At 42.8% G+C, this 13,783-nt stretch overlaps 1 protein-coding gene across 6 annotated transcripts in view; it reads left to right on the plus strand.

The window, feature by feature from the left end:
* ELMO1 (engulfment and cell motility 1) overlaps window positions 1-13,783 on the plus strand; it is a 584,006-nt gene that overhangs the window by 536,980 nt on the left and 33,243 nt on the right. For all 6 annotated transcript variants that reach the window (XM_061414116.1, XM_061414119.1, XM_061414114.1 and 3 more), the window contains one exon: window positions 6,223-6,386. In XM_061414116.1, the coding sequence (XP_061270100.1) occupies window positions 6,223-6,386 (164 nt within the window). The remainder of the gene's footprint in view (window positions 1-6,222; window positions 6,387-13,783) is intronic.

Genomic DNA, 13,783 nt, shown 5'->3' on the forward strand with positions numbered 1-13,783 from the left:
GTCTCGAAGAGTCGGACATGACTGAGCGACTTCCCTTTCACTTTTCACTTTCATGCAAGGAAGAGGGAAATGGCAACCCACTCCAGTGTTCTTGCCTGGAGAATCCCAGGGATGGGGGAGCCTGGTGGGCTGCTGTCTATGGGGTTACACAGAGTCGGACATGACTGGAGCAACTTAGCAGCAGCAGCAACAGCATAGCTTCATCATTGGGTTTCCCCAGTGGCTCAGTGGTGAAGAATCTGCCTGGAATTCAGGAGATGCAGGTTCGATCCCTGGGTCAGGAGGATCCCCTGGAGGAGGACATGGCAACCCACTCCAGTATTCTTGCCTGGAGAATCCCATGGACAGAGGAGACTGGCAGGCTACAGTCCAAAGGGTCACAAAGGGTCGGACACAACTGAAGCGACTTAGTACATGCACATGGCATCACCATTATTAACACATTCTTTGTCTCTCTCCTTTTCTCTCTCTCTCTCTCCACCCCCGCACACACATGTGCACATGCTTCTAACTTTCTTGTGTCTGATTCTACTGGCATCGGGCTCATTATCTTCCACTCTGCCATATGTTAAGGGACATTCTCACAGTTCTCAATTTGAGGCGAAAGGAGCACACTTCAATTCTGCCTCAAGTCGAGTCAGAAAAGTCTGGGAAGGATGCTGATTGGTCAGTTCATGCTACATACCCTCTTACTAACATTATCATTGTGTCTAGTCACACGTAGTCTAGTGACTGTCATCTCTGGCAGCTCCTTAAGAAACTCATGAAATAAGAGCATCTCCTGGCCCTCTGAGCCTGTTTTCTCATCTATAAAATGAGGAAAGTGGAGAGAGCTGTTAAGACTCCCCCAGCATTAACCTAATTCTATTTTAAAACCTCTTCATTTTTGGTGTTCTAGTTGCTATATCTTTGTCTCTCTTACATGTCCTACCTCCCGCTAGAAGGTCAAATAACATTAGGAGATGACAATTACAACCTTGGCTCAACTCTGAGTTTCTCTAAATGAGGAAAGGGACAGCTCCTGCAGTGCCCCTCACATGAAACTACAAAGTGTTATAATTCAGCCTTGACCATATTTAGCCACCATTTATACTGCAAGATATGAGATGGTCACAATTTCAAAATTTGTGAAGCATCCCAAATTTAGCATTTTGCCTGAGTAAAAAAAGAAGCAGATCAGGTGGAAGGTCAACTGGAAATTTTCCTCTCTTCCGTTACACTGGGGGCATGAAACAATGTTTATGTAACTGGTTCCAATTCAGACATAGCCCAGGTTTCAAGCAGTTAAGATGTGGTAGTTTCCATATTATTTACCTATTTCCACATCACTGAATATGCATACTTCATTCTAAATTCATGTGACATTCTCTTCTTTGAAATACCTTCCCATCTGCCAACAATGTTTATCCATCCATCTGCTCTGTCACATCCACATTTCAGCTGTCATAATCTTTGCTCATCCTGGTTCTCTTATTAGAGCCTTAGTTCACACAAGGCAAAGAGCATGCCTTCAGTTCAGTTCAATTCAGTCACTCATGTCCAACTCTGCAAGCCCATGAACTGCAGCACACCAGGCCCCATCACCAACTCCCGGAGTTTACTCAAACTCATGCCTATTGAGTCAGTGATCCCATCCAACCATCTCATCCTCTGTCATCCCCTTCTCTGCCTGCCCTCAATCTTTCCCAGCATCAGCGTCTTTTCAAATGAGTCAGCTCTTGGCATGAGGTGGCCAAAGCATTGGAGTTTCAGCTTCAGTATCAGTCCTTCCAATGAACACCCAGGACTGATCTCCTTTAGGATGGACTGGTTAGATCTCCTTGCAGTCCAAGGGACTCTCAAGAGTCTTCTCCAAAACCACAGTTCAAAAGCATCAATTCTTCGGCACTCAGCTTTCTTTATAGTCCAACTGTCACATTCATACATGACTACTGGAAAAACCATAGCCTTGACCAGACAGACCTTTGTTGGCAAAGTAATGTCTCTGCTTTTTAATATGCTGTCTAGGTTGGTCATAACTTTCCTTCCAAAGAGTAAGCATCTTTTAATTTCACGGCTGCAGTCACCATCTGCAGTGACTTTGGAGCCCAAAAAATAAAGTCAACCACTGTTTCCATCTGTTTTCCACGAGCGCTCAGCAATGTTTGTTATGTTGATTTCACAAATAATGCTTCTCGAGCAAATTTTTAAGCTGTGGTACATATACCCAATGGAGTATTACTCAGCCATTAAAAAGAATACATTTGAGTCAGTTCTAATGAGGTGGCTGAAACTGGAGCTCATTATACAGAGTGAAGTAAGCCAGAAAGAAAAACACCAATACAGTATACTAATGCGTATATATGGAATTTAGAAAGATGATAACGATAACCCTGTATGCAAGACAGCAAAAGAGACACAGATGTATAGAACAGTCTTTTGGACTCTGGGAGAGGGAGTGGGGGGATGATTTGGGAGAATGGCATTGAAACACATATAATATCATATAAGAAATGAATCACCAGTCCAGGTTTGATGCAGGACACAGGAAGCTTGGGGCTGGTGCACTTGGATGACCCAGAGGGATGGTATGGGGAGGGAGGTGGGAGGAGGATTCAGGATTGGGAACACGTGTACACCTGTGGCGGATTCATGTTGATGTATGGCAAAACCAATACAATATTGTAAAGTAATTAGCCTCTACTTAAAATAAATTTTAAAAAAAGAAAAAGAAAAAAAATTAAAATTTTAGTAAAAGCACATATTTAAAAAAAAAAACATGTTTCTTATTAACAGTATGTAGTTGGGTTTTTAGAAAATCCGTTCCCAAATCTCAAAAAAAAAAAAAGTTTCGATCAATACAGTCTGATTGGGACATCCCTGGTGGTCCATTGGCTAAAATTGCACTCCTAATGCACAGGGGCTAAGTCAGAGATTCCTGATCAAAGAATTAGATTCCACATGCCACAGATAAAAATCCCACATGCCACAACTAAGACCCAGCACAGCCCGATACATAAATAAAAATATTTTTTTTAATGTAGTCTGACTTATGGTAACCCTAATAACCAGTGGAATTACACTGCAGAGTAATCCAGCCATCGCCCCAGAAAGTCCCATGAGTCACTGGCCTGGAGGACAGTTGCCTTCATGCCTTTCAGTTCAGTTCAGTTCAGTCGCTCAGTCGTGTCTGACTCTTTGCAACCCCATGAATTGCAGCACGCCAGGCCTCCCTATCCATCACCGACTCCCGGAGTTCACCCAGACTCATATCCATTGAGTCGGTGATGCCATCCAGCCATCTCATCCTCTGTCGTCCCCTTCTCCTCCTGCCCCCAATCCCTCCCAGCATCAGAATCTTTTCCAATGAGTCAACTCTTCGCATGAGGTGGCCAAAGTACTGGAGTTTCAGCCTTAGTATCATTACTTCCAAAGAAATCCCAGGGCTGATCTCCTTCAGAATGGACTGGTTGGATCTCCTTGCAGTCCAAGGTACTCTCAAGAGTCTTACATCAGTGTTATCACCAGCAACCTCTTCTTTACAAGGCAAGCATGGCACACAGTCCTCTGAGAACAGTGTTGCCTACTGGATAAAGCAGATCCATAGTGAATGATATAGATCTGTCATCCTTCACATTTTCTTCTGAAGTTTCTCAAGATTCCTACAATTAGATTTATTTCTTGTGATAAAATACTTCTTGCCTCATAGTTCCTATGAAAATGCAAATAGATTACCTAGTAGTGGGCAGTCTTACTGTGGGCATGGATTCTTAAAGGTTAGAAGGATATAAGGAAAAATAAGGGTTGATAGCACTTGAAAATAGACAGACCTGTTTGTCTCCCAACCACCTATGACTCATCTTACCCTTGGTTCAGCCGTGTTCAGTTGACTAAAGGAAAATGTGGTTGACATGGGATTCCTGGTTACACAAGGGCAGGGCAAGCAATGTGCATGCAGATGACTAAAGAGTGAGCTATCAGACATCCCTGAGCTGAGGGGACTCATGGGCTTATGGGTTCCCCCAAGGCTTTGGTTTTTCTGAGGGCACATTTTGTTTTGCTACCAAGAAGGATTCATTTTCTTGTTCTGCCTCTCAATGTCTGTGGACCCCAGCAGATCACTGGACAGGTCCTTATTTGTAATAGGACAGCTGTGCTAGAGACATCCACTTGGAGAAAGCACCCTGTACCATCAGAGAAGGGCAATGCCATTAAACAGAGCTCAGCTGGTGCAACAAGCTGTCCAATGTGTGGAGGACATTTCATCTGCCTAATATTACTTGAGGTGGTGAGATTTTTCGCCATCACCTGGCCATCACTCGGGTTTGAAAGTTCTGGTTGCCACGGTCTTTTCCATCCTATAAAACTGTTACTTCTGTTCAATAACATTTCATGAAATATTGACATTTTGGTGGGACTAGCCAGTGAGTGGGATTCCCTGGTGGCTCAGGTGGTAAAGAATCTGCCTGCAGCACAGGAGACCTGGGTTTGATCCCTGGGTCAGGAAGAAGCCCTGGAGGAGGGCATGACACCCCACTCTAGCATTCTTGCCTGAAGAATCCCATAGATAGAGGAGTCTGGCGGGCTACATTCCATAGGGTTGCAAAGAGTCAGACACGACGAGCAGTTAATACTTGTTTGTTTGTTTTTTTTTCCCCATCAGTGAGCAATTACTATCTACCGTGCTTGAATTGTTGAATGAATAACTGTTTAGAAGCCATAGGAGCATACTGAGATCACAGTCATAATGATGGGCTAGGTGGTACCCCAGGGCTGTTCAGCACTCAGTGTGTGTTCTGTTCACCATACAGGTATCTTAGATCTCAACTAGATATGTGTGACCTTAGAGAAGTTCTCAATCCTTCTCAGTAACCATTTTCTTATATATTTTTTAAATGTTGCACTTTATATTATAGTTGATTTACAGTGTTGTGTTAGTTTCAGCTGTACAGAAAAGTGATTAAAGTGATTAACTATACATATTCATATATCTATTCTTTTTCAGATTCTTTTCCCAATATTGAGTCCATTTTCTTATCTTTAAAGTACTAGTAAAAACATATAGTTTACTGTATTGAAAAGAGGATTAAATGAATTGATGAACAGCAAAGTGCCTGACACCGAACCTAGCACATAATTGAGGTGCACTGGTGATCTACTCTTATTTTTAAGTTGCAGATGACCCCAGAATGTTGGTATGAAGACAGTAAAATACAGCATTTACAGTCAGTCCTAAGTTCAAATCTCAGCTTAACCACCTACCCATCATCTATAGAATTTTGGACTAGTTAAAGTTTTCAAAGCTTCAGTTTCTGCATATAGGAATAATGATGATACCCATGTCCTGAATTAGAGTAGATTAAAAGAAAGAATACATATGAAGTACCTTTCATAGTATCTGGCTCATAGTAGGTATGTTATCAAGGGTAACAATTGTCGTTAGCATCTATAATGGAGGATTTGAAAAAAAGAAGCTGCAAGGTTACAGTCTCTTGGATGCCTCTGTGTGTTTTCTGGTCTTTTCCTGCTCTAGATATTTGGATGAAGATGAATCCACATTAATAGAGGCAATGGTTAATTGCCTTCTTGTGGTCTGGACCTGTCCCGAAGCAGCCAGTTACCATATTCTTCTTTTTCCTTGAGGCTTCCAATGGGATGTGTCAGCTCTAATTCAGTAGACCTCTTTTTTTAGTGCCTGGCTCAGAGAGGCAATACCACATGCACATTTCTGGCTATATCATCTGTATGAACACTCAGACCTTAACTACATGGCAAAAGCAACCCAGGAGGGACGGGTGTAGGTATTATTTCACATTCACTTGAACCAGTGCCAACCAAACTTCCACAGTTAATTGTGTCTCAGAGAGTTTCTCCTGGAAAAAAATTATGATTATGCAGACTTCTAGCTGTTGCTTAGACTCCTTTTTCTCTTGAGTTGCATTGTCTACAGTCATATAATATATCAAGCAAATGAATAGGTATATACCCTCCCACCCTAAGTCTCCCTCTCCCTTCCCAATTCAAAGTTAGTCAATCCACCTTTTCCTTGCAATTCCAGTAGTACAGGAGGAAATGGAAGCTGTATATCATAGCAGTTGACTCTTTGGAAAAGCACACTCCAAGTTGGGGCCAAAAGTGCAAACGAAGGGAACCGGGGGCTAGGGAACCATAATCTGTGGAAGATTTTTCTGAATGGGTAAGGTCAATCCCCAGGAAAATTATGGTTTTCCTTCAATCTCACAGGTAATGCAGGTGGTGAAGGAACAGGTTATGAGAGCTCTTACAACCAAGCCTAGCTCCCTGGACCAGTTCAAGAGCAAACTGCAGAACCTGAGCTACACAGAAATCCTGAAAATCCGCCAGTCTGAGAGGATGAACCAGGAAGATTTCCAGTCTCGCCCGATTTTGTAAGTTACCTCTGACCCCTGCCTTCTCAACAGCTCTGACGCACCGTTTCTAGAGTGAAAGCCTATCACCCAGCTGGGCTGTGTTGCATGGAAAGCCAATGAAAGATCTCTACTCAGTTCCTGAAGTCTCAGCAACTCCTTGAGAAAGGCTGGGCAGGGGTGGGCTACGGGGAGGTGGAGACAGGAGGTGCTGGCAGAAGAATCTAAACCAAGAAGTGACCCCGTTACTGATGAGTCCTCTAAGGATTTGCAGCTGAAAAGACTGGCAACTTTTCTAATACTTGGGACAATCTTTTTTGTTTTGTCCATAAAGCTATATTCTATGTAGGCACTCTTGAGTGGCAAGATGTTCTGCTCCAGCCAGAATGAGACTTCACGATAATTAAAACAAGAGGACCATTGAAGTGTCATGGGTGGGAGGGAGTGTGAGCTTGACAGGGAAAGACCCACTGTCTCCCTGCCCCATTGGCTCTGCTTCGCATCAGAACGTCTCATATGGCTATCAGCAGAACATCTCTTGTAGCTATCAACCCAGAGGCCTGAGGTGAAGAATCAGGGGGCTCGTTTTCACAGGACTTTGCATCAGGGGCACTTGCAATGGTTGTGTAATTTCATCTCCATCTTTATGATGTTCTAAACCTTGAACATGCACACTGTTTTAGACTGTTGTTTCCTTTATCTTTTCTTAGTATTGAGCTGTTTATCTTCCTGTGTCCTTTTCTTAGAACTAGGTCAATTTTGTTACCTTATACTTCATAGGAAAGAAAATAGGAAACAGAATGGGAAGTAAGGAAGGTGTTTGACATTTACTCTCATTCTTCCCTCGAAAGACTGAATGTGGCTTCTTCTGAAACCATCTTACATCCTTGGTGTCATGAAGCACCTCTTCAACATCTCTCTCTCTCTGATTCCTTTTCTTTATCCCTGCTTTCTGTTTCTTGCTCCAATATATCTGATATGTTCAGTGCTTGGCGATTTGCAAAGCACCTCCTCATGTTCCTTATGCTATGATCATGTCCTCACACCTGTGTGAGGAAGGCAAGTCTTAATTCTACTTGAGGACCAGAATATAGTCTAGAGAGGAAAGGAACTTGTTGGCAAGTGTAGGATCCAGGACTTGAACTCCAGCCCACAGATCCCTTAGCTAATATTCATTTCCCCTACCAGAGCTGCTTTGCCAAGTGCAAGGCTAAGATGAAGTTTTTAAAAGTGCACAGAAAAAAAAATAGCCAAGCTATAGCATCTACTGTGTTTGTTTTCAAGCCTTAAGAAGCATCATTAGAAGCTGCAGAGCGGAACTGTGGGCTTTTGTGGGGATGAGGTTAGGCAGCAGGGGAGGGGAAATGCTTCCTCAGGGCCTTTGGTGGCTTATTCGTGCTTAGTCGCTCAGTTGCATGCGACAGTTTGGACCCCATGAACTGTACACTGCTAGGCTCCTCTGTCCATGGAGTTTCCCAAGCAAGAATACTGGAGCAGGTTGTCATTTGCAGTAGGTTTCCATTTCCTCTTCCAGGGGATCTTCCTGACCCAGGGATCAAACCCGCATCTCCTACATCTCCTGCATTGGCAGGCGGGTTCTTTAAACCTGAGCTACCTGGGAAGCCCCTTTGGAAGCTCACATCTATGTAAAACCTAACCCATATCCACAGCAAGCAGCAGGCAGCACTTGTAAGAGGCAGAGCTGGGGTTTTGCTTTGGTCATCATCTATTAATAGAAGAAGATAACAGCCCCTGAATACCAAGTAGAAAGAGCTTTGAATAAACAGCTGACTCCTCAGAGATGCTGTTTATTTCTTTTTTTTTAATTAAAAGAGTCTGTTATTGAAACATAGTTGACTTGCAGTGTCATGTTAGTTTCAGGTGTACAGCAAAGTAATAGATAGATAGATAGATACATTTCACATTCTTTTCCCTTATAAGTTATTACAAAATATTGAATATATTTCCCTATGCTATACAGTGGGTCCTTGCCAATTATCTGTTTTATGCATAGCAGTGTGTATATGTTAATCCCAAACTACTAATTTATCCCCTTCATCTGCTTTGGTAACCACAAGTGACCATGTCTATGTCTGTGGGTCTATTTCTTTTGGGGATATAAGTTCATTTATAGCATTCATTTTTTTTTTAGATCCCACACATAAGTGATATTAAATGGTATTTGTCTTCCTCTGTTTGACTTACTTCACTTAGCATGATAATCTCTAGGCCCATCCATGTTGCTGAAAGTGGCATTATTTTATTCTTTTTTATGACTTAGTTTATTCTTTTTTATGACTTAGTAGTATTCCATTGTATCTATGCACCACATCTTCTTTATTCATTTCTCTGTCAATGGACATTTACATTGTTTCCATGTCTTGGATATTGTAAATAGTGCTGCTATGAACATAGAAGTGCATATGTTTTTTTGAATTATAGTTTTCTCCACACATATACTTAGGAGTGGGGCTGCAGGATTCTATGGTAGTTCTATTTTTAGTTTTTAAGGAACCTCCATACTGTTCTCCCGGAGAAGGCAATGGCAACCCACTCCAGTACTCTTGCCTGGAAAATCCCATGGACGGAGGAGCCTGGTAGGCTGCAGTCCATGGGGTCGCTGAGGGTCAGGCACGACAGAGCGATTTCACTTTCACCTTTTCACTTTCATGCATTGGAGAAGGAAATGGCAACCCACTCCAGTGTTCTTGCCTGGAGAATCCCAGGGACCGGGGAGCCTGGTGAGCTGCCGTCTATCGGGTCACACAGAGTCGGACATGACTGAAGCAATGCAGCAGCAGCAGCAGCATACTGTTCTCCATAGTGACTGTATCAATTTATAGTCCTACCAACAGAGTAGGAGGGTTCCTTTTTCCCTACACCCTCTCCAGCATTGATTGTTTGTAGATTTTCATTGATGGCCATTCTGATTGGTGAGAGGTGATTCCTGATGCAGTTTCTCTCTTGCAAGGAGGGACAGAGGCCCTTTGCCCCATCCTGGGACCTACAGTACTGAAATGTTGGATTTCATGTTTGTTTCAGCAGATGTGTGAACACAAGAAGATTTTATTATGCTTTTGACAACAATTCTTAAAGCCTAAAGAGAGTCTTAAGGGACCACTTCAGTTAAGTCCAAAAGGCCAAGTGATTCTAAATTAATGTTTGACCATGACTTTGTTCCAAATAAGACTGTTAAGTGCTTGTCAAGTACAAATATTTTGCTCCTGCTTTGACTTCATATCTTTACTTCTCAAGGCTCTGCTATGACGTTCTGAAGTTTCATTTCCCTTGCTTTCCAGTAATTATAAGAAACTCTTATCTTTATTTTTATTATTATATACCTTTATGCTTATTGTATAGAGAGAAGCTATGAAAATACAAAAGAAATCTCCTGTATGTATATACATTGGCATCATCACTTGGGCATGGGACTAAAAAGCACCATGGTCCACCAGAGCTCTGGTAAAGTCATAAAAACTTGTCAGAGCTATTTCATGGGGGAGGCCATGAACCAGCCTTATCCCTATCCTGGCCCCTGAAGTAGGCAGGAGGCTACCAGCCTCCAGCTGCTTCTCCAGTGATGCTCTGTCTGTTAGAATGATCTGCTAGACAGGAACTCATTGTAGTTGGATGAAGTCTAAATGCTGCCACAGTGGCTCATGGGATAAACCCACAACAAAGAAAATGCAGAGAACCATGTATGATTGTATTCATTCATTCATTCACTTAACAAGTATGTATTGAGTAACTCCTTCCTGCAAGATCCCGAGGTGCTGGGACAGGCAGAGAAACAGAGACACTTGGTTGTCCCTGTGCCAGGCTTCAAAGCTGAGATTAGCAGGGATTATCAGGGACTGTGCTTAGTGCCAGGTGAGAGGAAGCGCAGGCGGGTAGATTGTCACAAAAGCACATAGGAGACACATCTAACCCAAGCTTGGGGCTTAGGAATTCATATTTTAGAACTGAAAAGCAACTTTAAGGTCATCCAGTTCAAGCTTTTCATTTTGCAGATTGGGCAGTGGCTGGGCTGGATGGTTGATCTCTGGTGCAGAACACCGCTGACCATCCCCTCCCCCTCACCTGGCTGCTGCACACAGCATGGAAGCAAATCTCAGAGCCACGACGATCCCTCAAGGCGTGCATCTCATTTTTATAAAATGTTTATATTTCCTGAGCAGAAAAATGCAAGCTCTGGGTGAACAAATATTTTGGAAGACTGTGTATTCAGTGGGTTGAAGAAGCTCTGTTTTCTTTCTTAGCTCTTGACTAATTATTTCAGAAGAAGGTATTTGTTACTTTCTACCTCGTGTGACTTTACAGGGCTGATAAGTTCATCCTCACAATTGACCTGAGTGGCACCCCACTCCAGTACTCTTGCCTGGAAAATCCCATGGACAGAGGAGCCTGGTGGGCTGCAGTCCATGGGGTTGCAAAGAGTTGGACACGACTGAGCGACTTCACTTTCCTTTTTCACTTTCACGCATTGGAGAAGGAAATGGCAACCCACTCCAGTGTTCTTGCCTAGAGAATCCCAGGGACGGCGGAGCCTGGTGGGCTGCCGTCTATGGGGTCGCACAGAGTCGGACACGACTGAAGTGACTTAGCAGCAGCAGTAGCAATGGATAGAAAAAGCTTAATAAGTCCCCAAATAGATCATTTGCCATGATGTTGGGGGAGGGGGAGGGGAGCTGCAGGGACAGACACCATGGAAGCAGAGTAGCAAAATGTGGAAAGCGCAGACCCAGGAGCTAACACACCCGGGATCAGATTCCCAGGCCATCGCTTGCAAATGTGGCTCCTCAGTCAAGTTCTATCACCCATTCTAAACCTGTTTTTCTCATTTCTAAAAACAGTTAATAAAATGTCTACACTGTTGAGTTGTTCAGAGGACTCAGTGAAGTAATACATGAAAAGCCCTTAGTATATGCCCTGCACTTAACAAACACTCTGAGAATTAGTCACTCTTATTATGAGTCGATAACCAGAATTTAACAAGTTGTCTCACTATCAATATAGAAATGGTAAAACTGACACTGTGAATATATTCGTTTACACCTCATCTTATCTCGGAGTGTACAGTACAGGTAGGTGAGGAAGAAAAAGGAAAAGCAGATAGAGCCAGGACTTCCTGTCCTGCAAATCTACATCCTTGTTAAAGACTGGTCACAAGCTTCGCTCATGGCTTTCATAGCCAATGCCAGTGTTCAGTGCAGCCTCTGTTCTAGGTGAACACAGGTCCAGGAAGGAGGCTCACCAGTCTAGTGGTGCTGTCTGTCCTCTGCATATGTCACCGGCCTCATTGGGCTTAGACTTGGAATTCTCTTCCGGAAACAGTGCTAGACTTTGAACTGCCCTTCATACACTCATTTATTCTACCTCCATTAATCTTCCTCCTTTTATTTATTTACAAAGCTTTTAGCTAGAAATAGAGGAATATTTATCAAAGCAGAGCTAGTGAACCCATGACCTTGACCTCATTGACCCCAAGCTGAGAATGTCAAAGCCCAATTTCAGCCCATGTTTATTACCAGGATTCCCCCAGAGGTCATATCTCATTCACAGAAACACCATGTAGGGATTACATATGTTTTCCTAATATGAGTGAAGTCTGCAGCTACTGAGCCCATTTGCGGGAAAGAAGAGGACATCACTTACAAAAAAGAAAAAAGCTATTCCATTTCCCTCATTGCCTAAACATGTTTTGGGGTCCTTGGGGTTCATAACAAGAAAAGGTAACCTTTGTAGCAGCAGATCCGCTTATTCTGACAGTCCATCCCCAGAGATGGTTCATAACGGAAGGTGCTATGATGACAACATCTGCCTCTTACACTAAAAATCATAAATCATCAAGTTCTTTCAGTTATTCCTCCTTCTGGTCCTCATCTCTGCATCCTCATCTCCATTTTAATAGTTAACTCTAGCCTAGGAAAACTATTCTTTAAAGGTGCATCTCTAACCTCAGAATTGATGAAATTCCCAGCTTCTCTCTCCCATGATTTCTCCACCTCATTACCCCGACTTGAAGCCAGAAGCAGTGATTTACTGTCATGTGTGACTACCTTGGCTATCTTCCACCTTCTTGTCCATTCAGAGCAGGGTTCATCAAAACTGCAATTCTGAGTCCATTCTACAAAAACTGAATGCTGATAATAGGCAATGTTAGTGATCTGAATGCCTGAGATGAGACCCTGTGAGACCCACACCAGAAGAGAAAATGCACAGAGAGCAGATGCACCAAGCTGTACCATTGGGGTGAATATCCACATTCAGCTTTAAAACTGGTCAGATGGAACAGTATCAAATGCCCTGGTATTTGAGGCCATTTAAGTCCAAATATGTATCAGCAGCTTACTAGCATACCTGGTTAGATGGCCAGATCCTTTCATATCGCTTTTTATTCTTTATTTTTTTCTCAGGAGTGAATAGAAGCAGTTTGCACAAGAAACACTTGATTGTGTACTCCTATTCAGGGCTTCACTTCTGTAAGCTATTTCTCCATCTGTGAGATGGGACTGATGATATTAATACCTGTTCCCACAAGTCGGGGGTTCTTTGGTGGGGAGGAGAGAACGGTGTTAAATGAGCTACATCTGCCTAGTACACTGCCTGGCTCATAGCACACACTGACTGAATGTGTAGGGCCTTTCATACCTGGGAACAGAATACCACGTGAAGATAGATTGCTTACGATCCAGAGTAGCCCAGAGTTAAGGCTGAAGCTTACGAAAAATGTGAGCCTTGACTACATATGGGCACAAGAAATGTTTGTCCTGAGGAAAGGCGAGAATATTATCTAAGCAAATCCAGAAACGCTTGGCATTCCTGCCCAGCGCTTACAGCTCACTTATACTCACACTATCCCCTTTGGAAGGAAACATTCTTGTTCCCATTTTACGAATGAGGAGAGACTTAGAGGAGCTACATGAAATGCCAATTATGAGCAGAGCCTAGATGGAAATCCTAGTCTTTTGAGTTTGGGTCACTGCTTTCAACACTGCTCTGAGGGCTAGACTCTAGGTCTCTCTATACATCTTCAACTAGAAAAACTCTAGCTTTAATATACTCAAATATGAGGGTGCTACCTAAAATTTCACAAGATAAAAAAATCTCTGCTCTTGAGAAAAGAAAAAGGGTTCACAACCCACTGTACTCATCTTTACAGCATAGTACATCTAAACCTAAATTACATTGTATTAGCCTGAGACAAGATGCAAATCCTTAATTTATGCCCTCATTATCCCAATCTCTATGGGCTAAAATCTCGGACGATATGTTATTCCGCTTTGTAAGTGGTCCTTTGCTTCACCCAACACTGTGTTTGCTGTACAATAGTCACCGCATGGTTGTCCATCACTCCTGTTTGGTCAGATCACACATGTAGTCTAGGAGTTTATCTATCTGCTGTACGGAGTAGAATA

The sequence above is a fragment of the Bos javanicus genome, chromosome 4 (assembly GCF_032452875.1).
Source record: "Bos javanicus breed banteng chromosome 4, ARS-OSU_banteng_1.0, whole genome shotgun sequence".
Taxonomy (NCBI): Eukaryota; Metazoa; Chordata; class Mammalia; order Artiodactyla; family Bovidae; genus Bos; species Bos javanicus.